General features: G+C 41.4%; 2 protein-coding genes across 5 annotated transcripts in view; one reads left to right on the plus strand and one right to left on the minus strand.

Annotated features, from left to right (window-relative positions):
* Positions 1-1,092, minus strand: part of LOC118537057 (serine/threonine-protein phosphatase 4 regulatory subunit 1-like) — a 79,714-nt gene extending 78,622 nt beyond the window's left edge. For both annotated transcript variants that reach the window (XM_036094394.2, XM_036094396.2), the window contains exons 1-2: positions 1,048-1,092; positions 853-897 (exon numbers count right to left, since the gene is read on the minus strand). In XM_036094394.2, coding sequence (XP_035950287.1) covers positions 853-897; positions 1,048-1,054 — 52 coding nt within the window. In that variant the 5' untranslated portion in view covers positions 1,055-1,092. The remainder of the gene's footprint in view (positions 1-852; positions 898-1,047) is intronic.
* Positions 1,093-1,207: 115 nt separating this feature from the next.
* Positions 1,208-21,306, plus strand: part of RAB22A (RAB22A, member RAS oncogene family) — a 55,069-nt gene continuing 34,970 nt past the window's right edge. The window contains exons 1-2 of one of the 3 annotated variants that reach the window (XM_078057328.1): positions 1,208-1,531; positions 2,500-2,579. In XM_078057328.1, the coding sequence (XP_077913454.1) occupies positions 1,496-1,531; positions 2,500-2,579 (116 nt within the window). In that variant the 5' untranslated portion in view covers positions 1,208-1,495. The remainder of the gene's footprint in view (positions 1,532-2,499; positions 2,580-21,306) is intronic. The other 2 variants (XM_036094398.2, XM_036094400.2) reach the window with 2 other exon arrangements.

The following is a 21,306-nucleotide window of genomic DNA, read 5'->3' on the forward strand; positions in this document are numbered from 1 at the left end:
CTTGATGGTCGTACAGGCGTCCTTCACCAGCAAGCATCCCAGGGTTCGGTAATTTTCTGTGTAGTCTGCTCTCCGCCTGGACTGTGAACCCCCTCGAGAGCTGTCCCTGTTTCTGATTCATCTTTGTAGGTCTAGGGCGCGGCATGCTGCACGTGGCCTGGCCCAGAACAAGTAGGTGCTCAAGAAACATTTGTTGAATGGAAAGGAAATGCTTCATTGACCACAAATGCGAACTTGCACTTCCAGGATGACACCTCGCCCAGCCAGCAGTCCTTAAAGTGACCCCAAAGAAAAGGAGAGGGCAGGAAGGGCCAAGTGAAGGAGAAGCAGCCTAGGAATGCCCGCCCCCAAGGGCTCCTTGGGGTAAGATGGGGCTGGGCTTGTGGCCAGAACACGTGAGGAGTCCGCACGGAGGGCCGGACCTCCCAAACTCCCAAACTCCCCTCACTCTGAAAAGTCCCAGGGAAAAAGTGGAGACCCCAGGTGGAAGTCTCCCCAACCCCCAGGTGGCCTCGCCTCCTCCCGCCCTGAATCACCAGGACTCGGGACGAGCCCTCCCACCCCTTCCCGGCCGCCGCGGGGGCAGGACGAGGAAGAGAAAGAAAGTGACCGGAAGTCAGAAGTTTCCTAACAACGACCAAAATCCTCCCCCAGGAGGGGAGGGCTCCCCATCCCCGGCCCGCCCCGCCCAGTGAGGAGGGACCGCCACAAGTGCATCCAAGCAGTTGGGGGTCCCGCTCCTCTGTCCCAGCAAGGAGGGCCTGGCCTGTAGCTCCCCACTGGCGTTCCGTACACCCAGAATTCTGTGAGAGGTTCCCAGGGAGGGGCGCGGGCGCCCCAACTGTTACTTACAATCGTCTAAGTCATCATGCAAGTCCACAAAGTACAGAGGGATCTCTGAAAATCAAGAAACACACAGGAGTTACACACAAGGAGTGGGCGCGGCAGGTGGACTCAGGGCGGGCGGGGGTCCCCGGGCCTTGAGGAGTGGTCCCGGCTAGGGGGGGAGGGGGCCGCCTTTGCGCCCAGGGAGCCAACCCCACTCACCCGCCATCTTGGGATGGGCCAGGAGGCGGGGTCCTCGCGGGAGGGCGGGGCCGGTGGGGCGGGGGGCGGGGTCTGATGCTCCGAGCCCCCGCCCCCCGGGCGGGCACCTCCCCGCGAGCCTCGCGGCGCCGGCCGGGCCCCGCCCTCGCGGCGAAGGTGGCTGCCGAGGTGGGCGGGGAGGTCAGGTGACCCGGCCGGCGTCCCAAGATGGCGGCGGCATCGGCACCCGGGAGGCCAAAGCACCGTCCCGGCTGCTGAGGCGGGCCCCGCGCGGCTGGCGGCGGACGGGCCAGGCCGAGGGCTGGCGAGCGGACGGCCGCCGCCCCTGCGCGCCCCGCGGCCGGGGCTGAGCCGTGCGGCGGCGGCGCCGGGGGATGCTCGTGCTGGGCCCGGCCTCTCCCTCCTCAACTTAGGGCGGCGGCGGGCCCGCGCCCCTGGCTCCCGGGCCATGGCGCTGAGGGAGCTCAAAGTGTGTCTGCTGGGGGTGAGTGGCGGCGGACGGGCCGCGGGTGGGCCGCGGGAGGCCGGGCAGGCCGGGGACCCAAGCGTGCCCAAGTCCTCTGCGCCCCTTCCCCCAGCCTCGGTGCAGGACCTACCCCGGGACCCTCCCTCCGGCCCCGGGCCATCCTGCCCACCTTGCCACCCACCCCCGAGGGTCTTGCTGGCAGGAGGGACCCTCCCCCCCGTCCCTTCCTGGAGTCCAGGCGCTCTAACCGTCCCCAGAGGGTAAAGAGCCTTCCCTGCCTCTCCATTGCATCTAGGTTGAGAGCAGTTCCTAAATAGTTTCCTACTAAGGTACTAGTTAGAAGTTGGCCAAGTCTTCCAAAGTAAAACCAATGGCAGGTCTTAAGGTTTTACGAGCAGTTTGTCTCCTTTCTCTTTTGTTTGGAGTTTTTGAACTTGTGGGATACCCGTGACACTTCTCATAGAGTTACTTTCTTGGGGGGATGTTCAAATGAGGAAGCCCCAAAAACTAGTGGGAAGCTTCTGCTGCTTGTCTAGTCAGGGCAACTTTGCTCCTTCAAATCATGCTCTTTTGCCTGAGTTGCTGCTTTAAAGACTGAAAAGGATCCCAATAACTAGTCTTCCCCCTGCCCAAATAGGGCGGGGCTGTGATTTATCAGGGATTACTCAGGAGTAATTCAAGAGTTCATAGTTTACTTATACGTGTTAAAAAGTGAGTGTGTCACTTTCCACACTAAGCAGAAACTTTGGGTTTTTCAAAAGGTTCTCATGTCCTTAAAAACTGCAAACCCCCTGTCCTACAGTACATTTTGAAATCTAATTACTCCCACTGAATGTTTATGAAAACCTTCTTTATGGGTCCCTTAACTTCTAAAAATTAGCATATAAGATGATTTTTCTAAAATCTTGAGCTTAAGGCCCAAAGTAGTTTTCTTTGTCTGCAAGCAGGTAAACTTATTTGTATTCACCCATCTCTTTCTTTTTCAGGATACAGGTGTAGGTAAATCGAGTATCGTGTGGCGGTTCGTGGAAGACAGTTTTGATCCAAACATCAACCCAACAATAGGGTAAGAGATTAAGTTTATTGAACATATATCTAAACACGTATTTGCAGTCCTTCAAAAATTAAAAGGTGTGTTACGGGAGTGGGGAGGTGTCGCCGTTTTACATTCCAGTGCATTCACAGATGGTGGTTTTCATCATCTCTGGAAGAACTTGAAAGTGTACAGTGAGGAGTGGTGTATTGTAGGAAAGTTATCTTTTGATGTGTGAGGGGGACACTTCAAAATAAAAATAATGAATGAAAGTTTTACTTAGTAGAGCATACTTCAGTCTATAAATATGAACAGCATTACATCTTGAAATAAAGCAGAAGAAAGCAGGTCCTGACACTATTCTTTCAGGCATTCAGCTAAAAGATATTTAGATGGTTTTAGTTTCTCCTGAGAAGTAGGAGGTATCCGTCAGACTGGAAGGGCTGGCAAATGGAGATGTGGACGCGCAGGACAGTGCTGTGGGCCCCATCACCACTGCGACCTGTCTGAACCCTTCTCATACATCCCTGCACTAGTAGTAATAATGAATTAATACATTAATGTTGAAATTGTCAGCTTTTCCCAGGTGTCTGGTTCTTTGGATAAGTGAAATTGACTGGCTATAGGTTTTTGCCTATAAGAAAACTTTCAGGGTATTTAAATATTGTAATATTAATACTTACCCTGTGAGAAGTTGTGTTTTATAGGTTTTAATACTGTGTTAGGCTTAGAAAATTAAATAGCTGCTATGCAATTTTTATTGCGCACCCCCCATCAAATGGTTTCTTCCATTGAGAGAAAAGTCTGCCCAATATTTTACAACATATACATTCGAAGGCATGGAGATGAAACCACCACTAACTTTCTGAAATTAAAATGCCCTTTGATATCCTTCAAGAAAGAACTGGGTATGAGCACATGTTTAATACATGACCTCATCTGCCTCAAGGCCTGCCTACTGCCACCTGCCTGGGAAAGAGAAATGGCAGGAAGTGATAGCAAGTAGTGCTCGTGACTCAGTGAGTAACACCTTTCTTACTGGGTCAGAGTTGAAAACCACTCTGAAAGACGAAAACACCTCCTTGGTTAAAAGTGGTCTCTGAGAGACGGCCAGAGAATAGGGAGGGGTATAGCTCCGGCGGCAGTGACAGTGACAGTCCTATCCGGGGTGTCCACGTGCCCATCTGCCGGCCCTCCCAATCTGACAGATACTGCAGATCCTCACCTGAGTCCCACCCTCTTAACCAGGTGGTCTTGGCTCACATTTCACAGGAAGGAGGAAGATGAGATTTCCCCCAGTTTCCTTCCACTTTTCCTTGTGTCTTGTTTCTCAGCCACAGCGGGTGTTTTCCTCCTTTGTGACCACCTCCTCACACACCTGAGCTCTGAGGGGCCCTCCTCAACAGTTCTCCCTTTCTTCCCCTGCCCTGCCTTCTCGTCACAGCCTGCAAACATGCTCCTCTTCACCCTGCTCTACTAAGATAATACCATTCCCCAAGCCTGCCATCCAGTGGTGGCACTCTTGGAAGAGAAGTCACTCCTTCCTCAACTGCTGCTCCCTCTTCAACCCACTGTTGCCTCCATTCCACTCCCACCATTCCGCTAAAACCACCCTCCCTGTGTACCAGTTTCCATCTCATTGCCAAAACCAAGGGCTTTTTCTTCTTTATTTATCCTTTGAGTGCCTTCTACATGCCAGATGCTAGACTGGGTGCTGGTGACTAGGCCAGGAGTCAGCAAACTCTGGACCTTGGCCCACCTCCTGTTTTAATAAATAAAACTTTATCAAATCATGGTCACTCTCGTTCATTCACATATTGTCTCCCCTGCTGTCCAGCTACAATGGCAGAGTTGAATACTTGTGACAAAGGCCCTATGGCCCAGAAAGCTGAAAATATATGCTATTTGGCCCTTTTCAGAAAAAGTTGGCTAACCCCTAACTTAGATGAACTTGGTTCCTGCCCTCATGGGCCTTACCTACAAGGAGGAAAGAAAAACATTCTAAAACTAATGTACAAGAAATGATTTATTTGACCTTTTTCTGTGCTGCAAAGGAGAAACATGAGTGCTCTGAGAGCATGTAACAGGCGCCTGGCCTAGGCCCAAAGGAATGGCCGATGCCTAAGGGAAACAGTGGAAATGTAAAGCACTTGGAAGCCCTGACATTTAAATATTGAAAGATGGGTGGCTTATACAGTCTATAATTTTAGCTGTGTTGGAAGGTGCATGGTAGTACCTCATTCTGGTTTTAATTTCCATGTCCCAAAGATGGAGGGAGGGCAGATGTGCAGAGGGAGGCGGGAGGGGCAGAATGGCTAAGTTTCCATTCTCCAAAGAAAGCTCCAATTTAAGTCCAGGCCAGATGACTCTTAGGGCCCATGCTTGCCTCCACCCTGCCCAGTGTGACATGTTTGGCCATTAGGGAAGACCGTGAATATGGGAGAAGTGCAGAATTTAGGACAGGAGAAGCAATGGACACAGAGTTCTGCAGGGGACGAGGTCCAAATCATGGGTTGGAAATATGGGCCTGGCCCTAAGGAGAAAGGCTGGTGAAGTTGACTTGAGACTTGCACAGGTGAAGCTGAGTTGTGGGAGGAGATGAGCGCACTGATGGGAAACGTGGGGAGCAGAACACAGCTGGGGAAGACCTGCCTGTGCAAGACAAGTGTTGGGGGGGGTGGGCAGGAGAGTTTCGTTCCAACACAGCCCTGTGGTAAATGATGTTGGAGCCTCCCGCAATCTCCAGGACCCGGCCCCTGCTGCCTCACCAGCCTCCTGGCCACCCCTCCAGCATATCCTGTTCTACTGCCTCATAGTTCCTGCTGTCCCCCATGCTACTCACTGCCCTCAGCACCACCAACTAGTTAACTTCCACTCTTAAAAAACTTTTCTCCTTAAACTTCTATTTACAGTATTTTTCGAAGAGCAAAGATATTTAATTTTGATCAAGTTCAATTTATCAATTATTTCTGTAGTCATGTTTTTTGTGTCCTTTTTTGTGTCATCCATGTTCTTTGTGTCACAAAGATTTTCTCCTACGCTTTCTTTTAGAATTTTTATAGCTTTATCTTTTAAATTTTAGTTTATGACCTATTTCTACTAGCTTTAGTTTACCATGCGAGGGAATTCAAAGATCATTTTTTTTCATGTGTCAATCTAGTCATTATAGCAACATTTGTTAATGTTGAATTCTGCATTTATTAAATTACCTTGGTGCCTTTGTCAAAAATAAACTGATAAGTATGTATGGGTTTATTTCTGTTCCATTGATCTGTTTGTGTCTCCTTGTGCTGATACAATAAACAGTCCTGATTGCTGTAGATTTATAGAAAGTCTTAAAATCAGGCAGTATATGGCCTCCCATTTTATTTATATTTTGCAGATCTGTTTGGCTTTTCTCAGTCCTTTGTTTAAGTTTTAGAATCACAATGTCCAATTTCTAAAAAAAACAGCTGAAATTTTGATTGGGAATATAGCAAATCTGTTGATTAATTTGGGAAGAACTGACAACAATATTGCGTCTTATCCGTAAACATGGTATACTTTATACTAATTTAGTTCAGATTTCTGTCAACAAAGTTTTTCAGTTATCACTGTGCAGGCTTTTCACATATTTTTTAAACTTATCCCAAGATATTTCATGTTATTTTATGATTAGCAGATGGAATTTTTTCATTTCAATTTTCAATTGTTGCTAATATATAGAATAAACTTGATTTTTACGTATTGGCCTTGTGACTTTAAATTCAGTTAGTTCAGGCACCTTTTTCATAGATTCCTTGGGATTTTCTTAGGTGTACAATCATATCCAATGTAATAAACAGTTTTACCTCTTCCTTTCCAATCTATATGTCTCTTACTGCTTTTACTTGCCTGGTTGTATTAGCTGGGACCTCCAGTACTTTGTTGAGAAATGGTAAGAGCAGACGTCCTTACTTTATTCCGAATTTTGGAGTGGGAAGGGTTAGGTCTTTTACCATTAAGTTGGGTGGCTAGGCTCTAGGATTTTTATAGGTGCCCACTATCAGGTTGAGAATATTCTCCTCTATCCCTAAATCAGTGAGATCTTTCATCAAGAATCATGTTGAATTCTGTCAGGTGGTTTTTGTTTTGATTTTGTTTTTACGTCTTTTGAACTGTTCTTATGATTTTTCTTTTTAATCTTAAAATAGTGAATTACAACAATCTATACTAAAATATTAAACAAATGTGCTCCTAGGATAAATTTTACTTGGTCATTATGCATTATTTAATACATTATTGGGTTTGATATATTAAAATTTTGCTAAGGATTTTTGCCTCCATGAAGTGGATAATTATCTTGTAGTTTTCTGTGATATCTTTCTCTAGTTTTGGTATCAGGGCCTCATAAAATAAGTCGGGAAGTGTTTTCTCATCTTCTTTTTTGCAAGAGTTTATGTGGAATTGGTATTATTTCTTAAAGGTTTGGTATGATACACAAATGAAGCCATCTGAGCAAGGAGTTTTCTTTGTCAGAAAAATTTTAACTACAGATTCAATTTCTTTAATAGATAAAGACATATTCATTTCTTCCCAAGTAAGCTTTGGTAGTTAGTGTCTTTCAGTGAATTTGTCTATTGTATCTTTTTTTGATTTATTGGCATAAAACTCATAACATTTTTTAATTGTCCTTTTAACATCTTTAGGATCTGCTAGCTATACGTTTATAATTTTAATGATCTTCTCAAAGGACCAGTTTATTTCATTAATATTTTTCTATTTTCTATTTCATTGATTTTTGCGTTTACCTTTGTTTTTTCCCCCCTCATTTGCTTTCTTTGGCTTAATTTGTTCTTTTAAACTTTTTAACCTGGAAGTTTAGAATATTGATTTTTTAGGGCCTTTTTTTTCCCCTTATATGAGCATTTAGAACTATAAATTTCCCTGTTAAGTACTGGTTTAAGTGAATCCCACAGATTTTGATACACCATATTTTCATTTTCATTTAGTTCAGAGTATTTATTTCCCTTGTGACTTGTTTGACCTGTTGGTTGTTGAGAAGTATTCTCTAACCTCCCATTATTCAGGGATTTTCCAGAAATTTTTTGATTATTGATTTCTAGTTTAAATCTGTTCTGGTCAGAAAGTGTACTCACTATTATTTCAAACCTTTTACGTTTGACATTTGTTTCATAGCCTCAGATATGGTCTTCGTGAATGTTCCATGTATATGAGAAAAGAATGTGTTCTATAAATGTTAAATTAGTCAGCTTGGTTAATAGCACTGTTCGTGTCTTCTGTACCTTTACTGATTTTTCCCCTCTCATTTGCAGTGACAGGAATGTTTGAAATCCAACCCTAATTGAGAATTTGTCTATTTCTCTTTTGTAGTTTGATCAATTTTTGTTCATGTATTTTGAAGCTCTTATTGAGTGTTTCTACGTGTAGCATTGTTATTTTTCTTGATAACTTGACCCCCTCACCATCACGAAACACTTTTTTCCCTGGTAACAGCCTGATTCTGAATTCTACTTTGTCTCATATTAATACAGGCTCTTCAGCTCTCTGTTGATTAGTGTTTGCATATCTTTTCCCATCCATTTACATTTAACCTATTTATATCTATCTATTTGAAGGAGGTTTCTTGTAAACAGCATTGTGGGTCCTGCTTTTACACTTAATCTGACGGTCCCTGCTTTTAAATTGGAGTGTTGAGACCTTTGCTGTCCAGCACAGTTGCCAAAGCCACATGTGGCCATTTGAATTTAAGTTAAAATTAAAAATTCAGTTCCTCAGTCACACTAGCTATCTTTCAGTCCTCCCCACAGAAAGCTATGTTACGTAATACTGATTTAAACCATTTTTATTTATTACAACTGTCAATATGGTTTGGCTTAAATCTACCATCTTGCTAATATTTCCCTATTTGGCCCATGTTAATGATTCCATTTCATCTTCACTGTTGGCTTGTTAGCTCCATTTCCTTGTTTTATTATTGTAGTGGTTGCACTAGGATTTACAGTATATTTCTTTTTCAGTCTACTTTCAAATAATATACAATTTCACGTATGGTGTAAGAACCTTATGAGAGTATAGTTTCATTTTCCCTCTCGTCCTTTGTGCTATTAATGTCATGTTTTACTTCTGCATCTTATAAGATTCATAATACACTTTTGGGGGGGGACCCTTAGTCATTGATCCTTTAAAGAGACTATTGGTCATTTTTTCTGGGTCCTTGTGCCAGTATCACAGTTTCTTTACTTCTGTATCTTTGTAATAAGTCTTAATGTCCAATGATATGTCTTCTGTGTTATTCTTTGAGAATGTCTTGGCTTACATTTCCATATAAACATTAAAAATCATCTTGTCCATTTTTACATATCCCAACACACCAGTCTCTACTGATTCTGATTGGCGTTCCACTGAATTTATAGATTGGTTTGGAAAGAAATGACATCTTTATGATATTGAATTTTCTAATATATGAACATTGATTATTCTTCCATTTACTAGACAAGCTTCTTTATTTTCTCTCAGTATTTTTTCCTACTTGTCTGTGTAGTGGACTTGCACATTTTTCATTAGATTTATACTAAGGCATTTGATGTTTCAAAGCAATTTTATGCTATCAATATACTACATGGTATTGTTTTGAAATGTATTTAATTCCCATCCTAAACTTTTTATTTCTTTTCTTATTGAATTGAGTAAGATCTCCGGTACAGTGTTGAATAGAAATGTGGTCCTGGATATTCTTATCTTACTCTAATCTTAGTGGGAAAGCTTTCACTGTCACACCATTAAATTAAATGTTTGCTGTAGGTTTTTTGAACATATCCCTTATCACATTACAAAGTGTCCCTTCTTTTCATCATTTGCTGGGAATTTTTTTTTTACGTGAATAAATGTAGGATTTATCAAAAGATTTTTCTACATCTACTCAGTCATGCAATTACTCTCTTTTATGCTGTTAATATGGTAAATTACACTGTTGAATTTTCATGGAATAAGCCCACTTAGATTGTGACGTGTTACTCTTTTAGTAATCATTGGTTTTAGTTTGCTATTTTTTAGGATTTTTGTGTATGTTTAGAAGTAAGATTGTCATGTAATAATGTTAATAATCCCTTTTGTAATGTATATGTCAAGTTCGATGTCAGGTTTTGCTTCCCTTATACAATAGGTTAGGAAACTGTTCCAAGGAAGAGTTTGTATAAAATTGCTCTTATTTCCTAAGTGAAAGAAAAATTCTAGTAAAATTCATCAGTGATGCTGTGTGAGCTTCAAATTGTCCTTGTGGAATGGAGTTTAAGGAGTCCATTTCTTTTCATAGTTGGAAGATAATTCATTTACAGATTTTCTATTTCTTCTTTTACTGGTTTTGATAGATCGTGGGGTTTTGTGGGGTTTGTTGTTTTTTTTTAAGGTTTTTGACTTTCATACACTTTTTCCAATTGGTGTAAAGATAAGATTCTAAACTGATACCCCTTTTGCGTTTCTGACATTAGTTTTGCCTCTGATCAGCTCTACAGTATGTCTACTTTCCAATTCATTAATTTTCTGCTCCTATCTTGATTGTTTCTGTCCTGTTCAATGTGCTCTTCTTTTCTAACTTCTTGAGATAGATGATTATATCATTGACTTTCAATCTCTATTATTTTCACTTGTATTCCTTATATTTTAAAACCTTAACCATGGCTCTTGCTGATTCCAACAAGTTTTTATATGTCATAATTTCATTATCATTCATTTCAGAATATTTTCCACTTTCTATTAGCTTACATCCTTGATCCAGGTGTCATTTAGATGTGTGTTTCTCAGTTTTCAAATATAAGGAGGTTTCCTAGTTAACTTTTTGTTAATGATTACTGACATTATGAGGTGACAGAACATATTTTGCATGATTTAAATACTTTAAAATATGGTACAGTTTACTATGTGTCACAGCATATGTCAACTTTGGCAAATATTCCATGTTTGAAAAGTTTTTGTATACTGTGCCCCTGTTCTGTGAATGGAATTAGGCCAAGTTTATTGATCATGTTGTTCATTCTTTCTGTTCCTTGTTAGTTCTTTTGGTCCACCTGAATCCATCAGTTACCGAGAGAAGTGGGTTAGAATCCCCGCCATGGTTATGTATCTGTTTACCCTTTTCGTTCAGTTTCGTTTTATCAATGCTGCAGCTACATGAAGTACCTACAAATTTAGAATTTTATATCTTACTAATAATGCAAACCTTCTAGCATTCTGAAATGTACTCTTTAAGTTCTAGGGTGCATTTTGCCTTGAAGTCTGATTTGTCTATTATTAATATAACAACACTATTTCCTTTGTTGGTATTTGCATGGTGCATATTTTCTCATCCTTTTGTTTTTCAACCCTTCTGTATCTTTAAGGTGGGGCTCTTGTAAGCAGCTTATGATTTGATTCAGATAAAATATACTCCATATAACCAACACCCTAATTAAAATCCAGAAATTTCCCTCACCTCAGAAAGTTCCTTCGATGAGTCCCATTCCCCATAAGCAACCACCGTGGTGATCTCAATCACTATAGATTAATTTGCCTGCTCTTGAATTTCACATAAATGAAATAGATGGTGTCTAGTTTCTTCTCCATAAAACAATGTTTTGGAGTTTCAACCTTGTTGTTGCCTGTACTGTAGTTACCCCCCCCCCCGGCTTTTTAATTGGTGAATGATGTTCTCTTGTATGAATAAATCACAATTTATCTCTTCTGGTTATGGATATCCAGGTCATTTTCAGCTTTTGGCTATTGTGAATATAGATACTGTGAACTTTCTTTTATAAGTCTTATGGACAAAGGTCTTCATTTCCTTTTGGGTAAATAACTAGGTTTAGAATTTCTAGTTTGTAGAATAAGTGGATATATAATGTCATAAGAAGTTTCCAGACAGCTGTCCAAAGTGGTTGTATCATTTTACCCTCCTGCTATGATGTGTAGAATTCCAGTTGTACTACTTGCTCACCAATATTTGTCTGTCTTTTTAACTTTACTTGTCCTAGTGGATACAAAATGGTATCTCATTGTGCTTTTAATCTGCATTTCCCAGGTGACTGATAATGTTAAGAATCTTTGCGTGTGCTTTTTTGTCACTCATATCTTTCATGAAGTCACTCTTCAAGTCTTTTGCCCATTTTCATTTGGAGTTTGTCTTATTTTTTAAAGATTTGTAGAAATTCTTTATCGTACCACTGTACCACAGACACAGCTCTTTTGTCAGGTATGTTCACCACATACATTTTCTTCCATTCTGTGGTTTCCCTTTTCATTTCCTGAATGATGTCTTCTGAGAAGAGAAGTTTTCATTTTATTGAATTCCATGCTGTCAATTTTGTCTTTTTTGGTCCTCTCTGGGAAAGCTCTGCCTGTCCCAAAGTCTCCACAACATTCTTCTATGTTTTCTTCATAGTTTTAGTTTTACATTTAGTTCTTTGATCTGTCTCAAATTAATTTTTCTGTATTGTGTGAGGCAGAGGTAAGGTGCATTATGCTCCCATGTGATTATACAGTTGTCCCAACATCATTTGTTGAAAGACTTTCTTTTCCGCACTGAATAGCCTTGGCACTTTAGTCAAAAATTATAATATTGAAAAAAAATTATAATATTGAGTCTTCTGGGCTGTGCACTAGAATGGTCTCTCTCCGCTTACTTCAGCCTCCTTTAATGGCTCTCTTCATTGTTCTTTGGGTTTAGGTGGGGGAGTCTTAAAAGTATTTCTGTTAAGTTTTTTTAATATTAATATTTTTTAAACTATTGTTAATGGAATTGTATTTTTTCATTTTATTTACAACTATGTATTACCTGTCTATAGAAATACTGCTGATTTTTGTATATTGACCTTATACACTTTAATCCTATTTAAATTCATTTATTCTAGGAGTTATCTTGTGGATTCCTTGGGATTTTCTACATACATCATTATGTTGTCTGAAAGTAAAGACAATGTGCATCCTTTCCTTTTATTTTTTTTTCCATACCTTGCTGCACGGGCTAGGATTTCCAGTACCGTATTGAATAAAGTAGTGACCAACACCCTTGCCTTTTTCCAATCTTATTGGAAAGTCATTCAACGTTATACTTTTAAGTTTGGTATTAGTTGTAGGTTGTCCATTATTAAGATGAGGAAGTTTCCTTCTATTTATAGTTTGCTGGGAGTTTTTATTAAGAATGGGTCTTGAATTTTACCTTAACATTTTTCTGCATCTTTTTTTTTTTTTTAATTTTATTTATTTTAGAGAAAGCACAGGTGGGGGGTGGTTTGAGGGCCAGAGGGAGAGAGACTCTTAAGCAGACTCCAGGGTGAGCACGGATCCCAATGGGGGGCTCAATCTCATGACCCTGAGATTATGACCTGAGCCGAAACCAAGAGACACTCAACCGACTATGCCACCCAGGTGCCCCTTTCTGTATCTATTTAGATGATAACCTGGTTTTCTCCTTTTTTCTAGTAATGTGGTGGATGATTGTATTAGTTATATATTGTTAAGAAATCATCCCAGTGCTTAGCCTCTGGCAACAACAAACATTATCCACTCTTTCTGTGGACCAGGAATCTGAGTGGCTTAGCTGGTAATGGTTCTCACTCTGGCTCTCACGGTGTTGCAGTCAAGATGGCAGTTGGGGCTGCAGTCAAGTGAAGGCTCGGCTGGGGCCGAAGGATCTGCTTCCAGGTTGGTACACTCACATAGCTGTTGGCTGGAGGCCTCAGTTCCTCAGATCTTTACCATGTGAGCCTCTCCATAGGGCTGCTTGGATGTCCTCACAAGGCAGCTAACTTTCCCCAGGGCAAGCAATCCAAGAGGAGAGCAGGGAGGAGTCGGCAGTATCTTCTGTGATGTATTTAGGAATTACTACCATGGCTTTTGTTCAGTAGAGGGGGTGACTGAGTTACCCATCCCAGATGCACAGCATACAGAATGAAACTCCACTCTTGAAGGGAGGCATATCGAAAGACAAAAAAGTGAGCATATTTTGTAGCCACCACAAATACATTAAGTGAACTTCACAAGTGTAATCGTCCTTGATGGATCCAGTCATGAGTCAACATCAGAGAAACTCAAACTGAGAATAACATTTTACAAAACATCAGGCTTGTCATCTTCAGAAGTCGAAAAAGTCGAGGGAAGACTAAGAAACTGATCCAGATTAAAGGAGACTAAAGAGTCATGACAACTAAATACAGCATGTGATTTTGAACTGGATGTTTTAGCAAAAAGGCTATCACTGGGACAATTGGTGAAACTCAAATGGGTTCTGAGAAATACATGGTAGTAATGTGTCAGTGTTAATTTCATGATTTTTATGATCTTGTTCTGCTCATGTAGGAGAATGTTCTGGCTGTTAGGAAATGTCCACTAACCTTCAGAGGTAATGAGGCAGCTTATGGTTCAGTAACATGGTTGCATGGTTCAGGATAAATAAATTCTGTGCTTATAAGTTTTCTCTAAATTGGAGGCTGTTTAAAAAAATTTTTTTTTTAATGGTGGTTATTTTACTGCAAAGAAAGGCATTACAAAACAACTGGCTTTTTTCCCTAAAGTCATTAAAAGACAACTGGCTATTTGGTATAAAACATGGTAACATTGTATTGTTGGTGCCTTCTTCACCTTCCACAGGCTCTGAGAGCCCAGGCCACCTTACTCTCCCTAAACAGAGGCGCCTCACTTTGGCCAGCCTTTGATACCTCCCTCTGGGCCACTCTGCCTCTCCACCTGAATGGCCCACCGAGTAGCAACTTTGAGATTAAGGAATTATTCACTGCAGGAAAACAAGGAGGAAGAGCAAAAATAATTTCTTTTTATTTTACACACATAATACTATTCCCATTGCTCTTCATTCCCTCCTGTAGAAGTGAGTTTTCACTGGATGTCATTTTCCTTTGGCCTAAAGAACTTTCGTAGTATTTCATGTATTCTGAGCTACTGGTGACAGATTCCCTCAGTTTTTGTTTATCAGAAAATGTCACGTCTATACTGCATTCTCACATCTGAAGGATATTTTTGCTAGAGAACAGATTTCTGGGCTGATCTTGTTGTCATCGTACACCACAATGATTCAATATTTGTGCATATTGTGAAATGATCACAATAAGTTTAGTTAACACCTATCACCACACATAGCTACAAAAGCTTTTTTTCTTGAGATGAGAACTTTTAAGTTACTCACTGAACAACTTTCAAATATGCAAGAGAGTGTTAGTAACTATAGGACCATGTTGCACGTTACATAGTTGAAACAGCTAAAGGTGGTCAGAAGGTACAAACTGCCAGTTATAAGTCCTGGGGATTTCATGTACAGGTTTTTCTTTCAGGATTTTAAATATGTTATTCCATTACATTTTGGCCCATGGTTTCTGCTGAGGGGCCTCTAATCATGCTTAGTATTGTTACCCTATATATGATGGATCTTTTTATTTGGCTGCTTTTAAGATCTGCTATCTTTTAGGGCACCTGGGTGGTGCAGTCAGTTAAGCGTCCCACTCTTGGTTTCCGCTCAGGTCATGATCTCAGGGTCATGGGATGGAGCCCCACATCAGGCTCCGTGCTCAGCAGGGAGTCTGCTTGAGATTCTTTCCCCCTCCTTCTCCCTCCCCATCTGTTCCTCCCTCCACTTGCAGGTGCTCTCTCTTCCTCCCTCCCTCCTTCTCTCCCTCTTTCTCTCTCTCTCTAAAATAAATAAATAAAATCTTTTTTAAAAAAAGCTCTGCTGTCTTCTGTTTTCAGCAATTTACTCTAATAGCTAGGTGCGTAATATACTCTACTTTCAATGGATCAGAGTTTCTTGGATCAGAAATTTGATTATTTGGGACATAACAGCCATTATTTCTTTAAATGTATCATTTACCCCATTCTTTCACTGCCTATGGGATTCCAATTGTACATATACTAATCTGTTAGATACTATCTAACAGATGACTGAATCCTAGAGTTTCTGGGGAGAGGGGGGTTTCCATCTTTTCCCCTCTGTTCTTAGGATCAGATTATGTCTATTGATCTGTCTTTAAGTTCAGTTGCTCATTTTTTCTGTCTCTTAAGTACATCTAGTATATTTTTTTCACTCAGATACTATCCTTAATTCTAGAATTCCATATGATTCCTTTTTTATATTTTACATGCTTCGATTCCCCATCTGTTCACTCAATATGACTCTTTTTCTTTAAGTCCTGATTATATTTATAATAGCTTCTTTTAAAATGTTATGTCTGCTAATGCCAACATCTGGATCAGCTCAGGATCTATTGCTCTTTATTCTTTTTCTCTTGACCTTGGGTGACATTTCTTTGCCTATGTAGTATTTTTTATTGTATACTAGACACTGCAGAAGATAGGTTGCAGAGATTTTAGATTCTCTTATCTTCAGTTGAGGAGTGCTGAGTTTTGTTTTAGCAGAAAGTTAAATAAGGAAGCTTGCTTTTACACTTTGTTCAGATGGTTCTTTTGGAGTGTTGCCCTTAGCCTCGTGGCACATCCTTATTCCCAGGATATTGTCTTTACTTCTAAGGTATTGTCTCTCTGCATATTCATTCAGGGTGTTCCCTGGGCCCTGTAAGTTGGCAGGATTCAAATTTCCAACTCTTTCCTCAAGTTGGCAGCAGCTAAAATCTCTTTTTTTTTCCAGCCTTCCAGTTGTTGCTCTCCTTGGCGTCTCTCCCCATGTGTGTGCAGCTTAGGCGTCAGCTGTGGATTCGAGATGAGTGTATGCATAGATTGAAGGCTCCCTCCTCTGCAGCTCCTTCCTTCCCAGGCCTGCCCTCTCTGTTTCCAGACACACTGGGAGCCTTGCATGTCGTCCCCCAGCCAGGAGCACTGGCTTTCCTCTTGACTAGTTTATGAGGGTTTTTCCAGTGCAGGCCACCACCACCACGACTGGACTCAGAGCTCCCCAGCTGGACTTCTCATTGGAGTATTTATTTTACTTTTCATATAATTACTGATGTCTTTATGTTTAAACCTACAGATTCACACTTTGTTTTTTATTTACCCTGTCCTGCATTCTTTTAGATTGAATTTTGTTTGTAATGCTGTGTTTCTCCCTGTTGTTATCTTGGTAATTATACATTCTTTTATTATTCTTTAAGTGTTTACTCTAGAAATTACCTTATGCATCCTCGACTTATTTGAGTCTAACATAAATTACTTTTACCACATTCCAACAATGCAAGGTTCTCAAATCTAATTTCTCTGCTTCCTGCCTTTTATGCTCTTACAGTATATTTTAATTCGAGCTCTCACAGGACATTCATTATTGTTACACAGTGAGCATTCCTGTTGATTTCCTCCATATGTTTACTCTCTCCAGTGCTTTACATTCCTGCCTGCATTTCTCACCTTCCATCTGGGATAATTTACTTGGTTCTGAAGAACACCATTTTGTATTTCCTTTAGTATATGCTTCTGGTGCAGGGTTGTCTATCTGAAAATGTCTTAATTTTATCTCTTTTTATTATTGAGCTTTTATTTACATGCAATAACATGTGCGGCTCCGAGAATGTTTACCTTATGCTTGTTTAAGGGCCATCAAGACCCAGAACACCTCCATTGCCTCTGAGAGCTGCGTCCCTCGTGCACCCACCCGCCTCACTGGCCTAACCAACATTCTGACTTCTGTCACCAGAGAGGACGTGTGTGTGTTAAAACTTCATTTACATGAGTCACATTATATGTAGTCATGTATGCTGCCTTCCTTTGCTCAAAACAGTTACTGAGATTTATCCATGTTTTTGCATTTATCAGTAGTTTGTTCCTTCTTGTTGTTGACTAGCTTTCTGTTGTGAGAATATGCCACAATTTGTTTCTCCAGTGTCCTATTGATGGACATTTAAATGGAGTCCAGTTGTGAGCTCTTATGAATAAAGATGCTCTGCATATTCATATACAGTTCTTTTTGTGGACATATACATGTGTTACTCTTTGAGTATATACCTGAGGGTAGAATTTCTGGTTAATAGGCATATTTGTTACCTATCTTTGTGTAACAGATTACCCTTAGATTTAGCAGCTTAAAAACACAATGAACATGTATTATCTCTCACAGTTTTTAGGCATCAGGAATTCAGGAGCAGCTTAGTGAGGTGATTCTGGCTCTTGCCATAGAGACCTCTCCACAGGACTACTTGAGTGTCCTCACAGCATGAGAGCCCTCCTCTTCGGAATGAGGAGTCCATAAGAGCCCAAGATAGAAGCCACTGTGTCTTTATGACCTCACTGTCATTTCCATAGTGTCCTCTTGGTTACGCAGATCTACCCTGTTCACTGTGGGAGTGGACTGCCCAAGGACATCAGTGCCAGGAGAGGACCCTTGGGGCCGTCTTGGATGCTGGCTACCACGAGAGGTTTAAAAACATGTTGAGGGGCGCCTGGGTGGCTCAGTCGGTTAAGCATCTGCCTTCGGCTTGGGTCATGATCCAGGAGTCCTGGGATTGAGCCCCACATCAGGCTCCCTGCTCAGCAAGGAGTCTGCTTCTCCTTCTCCCTCTGCTCCTCCCCCAGCTCATGCTCTCTGTCTCTCACATTCACTCACTCTCTCTCCCTCAAATAAATAAAATCTTTTTGAAAACTATAAATAAATAAATAAAAGCGTGTTTAACTATTAGAGAAACCATTGTCTTCCTAAGCGGTCGCACTACTCCTCCCTCCCCACCAGCAGTAGGAGAGGTCCGAGTGCTGCACATCCTCACCAATGGTTGTTTTTAATTCTAGCAGATCATAATCATGTGTGAGGTTTGTTTTCACTGAATATAGAATTCTTGGTTTTCAGTTACTATCTTTCAGACCTTTGAAACTATGCACCCATGTTCTTAGAGCCCCTCTGCTTTCATTGACTGGTCAGTCTTGTTCCTCTCTTGATGCGAATGTGTCATTTTCCTCCTCTGAGCACCTTCAAAGTTTCCTTTCGTCTTTGGGTTTCAGCAGTCTTACTTTGATGTTCCAGGTGAGGTTTTCATTGTATTTATCCTGCTTGGGTTCATAGTATTTCTGGAACCTGTGGTTTGATGTCTTTCAAGTTGGAAAATTCTCCACCATTATCTCTTCAATATTGCTTTTGTTCCATTTTCCCCTGGCACTCCCAGCCTGCTGTGACTGCAGTGCAGAAGGTTTTCATTTCTGTGTCTCTCCTACTCCTCTGTATTTCCCATCATTTTTTTCTCATGCTTCAGTATAGGTATTTTTCCTAGCCCCTCATCCAGTTCATTAATCACTTTCCTCATCTAATTCTAATCTGATTTTAAACCTACTTAAAGAACCATTAAGTTCTTGATTTCTGTTATTATTTTCCCAAAGGTCTACTGTAGCCATTAAGTTTTTAGTTTCCTTTTCTCTGCTGAAATTGTTAGTCTGCGTTTTGGTTTTGCTTTTAATTTAATTTATTTATTTTAAGTCATCTCTATACCCAACATGGGGCTCAAACTCATGACCCCGAGATCAAGAGTCACGTGGTCTACCCACTGAGCCAGCCAGGCGCCCCTGGGTTTTTGTTTTCTTAAATGTATTAGGCATAGTTATTTTCGAGTCCCTTTTGTTTTCCCCTCCCAACTCCCAAGTTCATTTTTAATGACAAAAACATGGTGGAAAGTGGATGATTATTGGAGTTGGGTAATGGATTCTACTTTTGTGAGTGAAAATTTTCATGACAAAAGTTAAAGATGTCATAACCAGTCCATCCTCCAGGTGACCTGTTTCTCTTCATTGTCTTTTGTCTTGATTGCTGATCACAGTGACTTATCCACTTGTATGCATAGCATTTTTTTAAAGATTTTTATTTATTTATTCATGAGAGACAGAAAGAGAGGGAGGGAGAGGGAGAAGCAGGCTCCCCACAGAGCAGGGAGCCCGATGGGGAGCTCGATCCCAGGACCCCAGGATCATGACCCGAGCCAAAGGCAGACGCTTAACTGACTGAGCCACCCAGGCGCCCCTGCATGGCGTTTTTTAAATTGCATTCCAGCTATTGTTTAATTAAAGTTTTATGAATAATTTGAGGCTCTAGATCAGGGTCAGCAAACTTAGGACCCAGGAGCCCAATCCAGTCACACCTGTTCCTTCACATACTGTTTCCGGCTGCTTCCATGCTACAGCAGCAAAAGTGACAAGAGACTACAGCACGCAGAACTGACAGCATCTGCTGTGTGCCCCTTTTACAGAAAGAGTTCACCAGTTCCTGCTCTGCAGGTTTTCCTCCAGACACCCGAATCCAGTCCTCACTACCACTCTGATTCCTGATCACTCACAGGACAAACCCAAATGGTCGTTTTTTGTTTTGGTCTGCATCCATGCCAGCAGTCCGTACTACGGCCTTCTGCGGCCTTCACCCCAAGCCTGGGGCTCGGGGCCTGGGTGATGGCTTACGCTCTCACAGCCTCTGCACTTGTCCGTTGTCTTCTCTTTTCATGCACGATTCCAGCTGCCTGAGCATGCTGACTGCCGAGTATGCCTGCTGATTTCTGGCTCATCTCATAAGATGTCAGTCACATTGTTTTCTCCTTATGGAAGCTCTCTCTGAACCACATAACTTTGTCCTCTGTTTCGCCAGCTTGCCACCTGGAACCGTGTGCTCTGTCCTCCATCCTGCCTGATTTGACAGGTGTTTGCCTGGGCCTTGCTCTAGCCTGAGTCCTTTACGGCTTTGTTTCTCAGGCCTCACAAGGATTGGCCCTCTGGGTATGTTTTTGAAGGGATGACAGGAAAGATGTCTTACTCCACTCCTCCAAGGGTGTTTCCTCCTCGCTCTAGAGTTCATCGATTCCTGTTTCTGGTGGAACCTGGCTCTCTGAATTGAGCCCTTCTTTTCCTCTCTATCCAAAGTCTTGATCTACTCTAGTTCCTTCCATTGATCCTAGACACATGACTTCCAACTGAAAAGCATTCTGACATTGGATCTGTGTTCATTTGTTAGCCTTTTAGGAAACGGTCCCTGTCATCTTCCCTTTACTGTCCATCCCATCAGACCTCAAATCCCGGAGGCATCTTTGAATCCTCCCTCATCTTTATACTTAACTTTTAATCCATATGCAAGTCTTGTTTGTTCCTGTTGTTAAAACCAGCTCACACCCCTCACTACTCTCCAAATAGTCTTATTTTGAGAATATCAATTGGATCATGTTATTTTTCTTTAAAAATCTTTAATGACTTGCTGTTGCCCTGAGAATAATAACCAGAAACTTCACTGTCATTTTTATCACTTTTTCCTCTCTTACTACACTGCAGCCACGGCCCTTTCCAAACACCTGTTCTCTCCTACCTCAGGGCCTTTGCACTTCCTGTTTCCTCTTTTTGAAATGTTTTCTTCTTTCCCAGTATTCACATGGTCAGATCTTCTCACTTTATCTGAGAGGTTTTTCCTACCACCCTATCTCAAATTACCACTTCCATCACTATCAGCACTCAATGGTTTGATGTCTCTACAGTAAGTATTAAAATCTATAATCATGTGTCTATTTACCTATTTATTGTCTGCTCCCACCACTGTCCTATAAGTTCTATGAGAGGAGAAACCTCATCTGAAAGTATCACCAAGTGATATCTCCCGTGCCCAGCCCATAGTACTCGCTCAATATAAAGTTATTCTTTAATTACAAGATAGTTGTAATTGTGCGTACTCAGTGTCTCTGTTTACCCATCTTGCATGCACTTTGGATCCTCTTCTTAGCTTCTGCCCCATCAGTCCACTGAAACCACGACTGCAGAGTTTAACATCCGCTTGTGTACAGCCAGTGTGATCCACAAGGTGCTTTTTATTGTGTTTGTCCTCTCTAGAAGTATCTGGCATTATCTTGAT

This window comes from Halichoerus grypus, chromosome 10, assembly GCF_964656455.1.
Source record: "Halichoerus grypus chromosome 10, mHalGry1.hap1.1, whole genome shotgun sequence".
In the NCBI taxonomy this organism is placed as follows: domain Eukaryota; kingdom Metazoa; phylum Chordata; class Mammalia; order Carnivora; family Phocidae; genus Halichoerus; species Halichoerus grypus.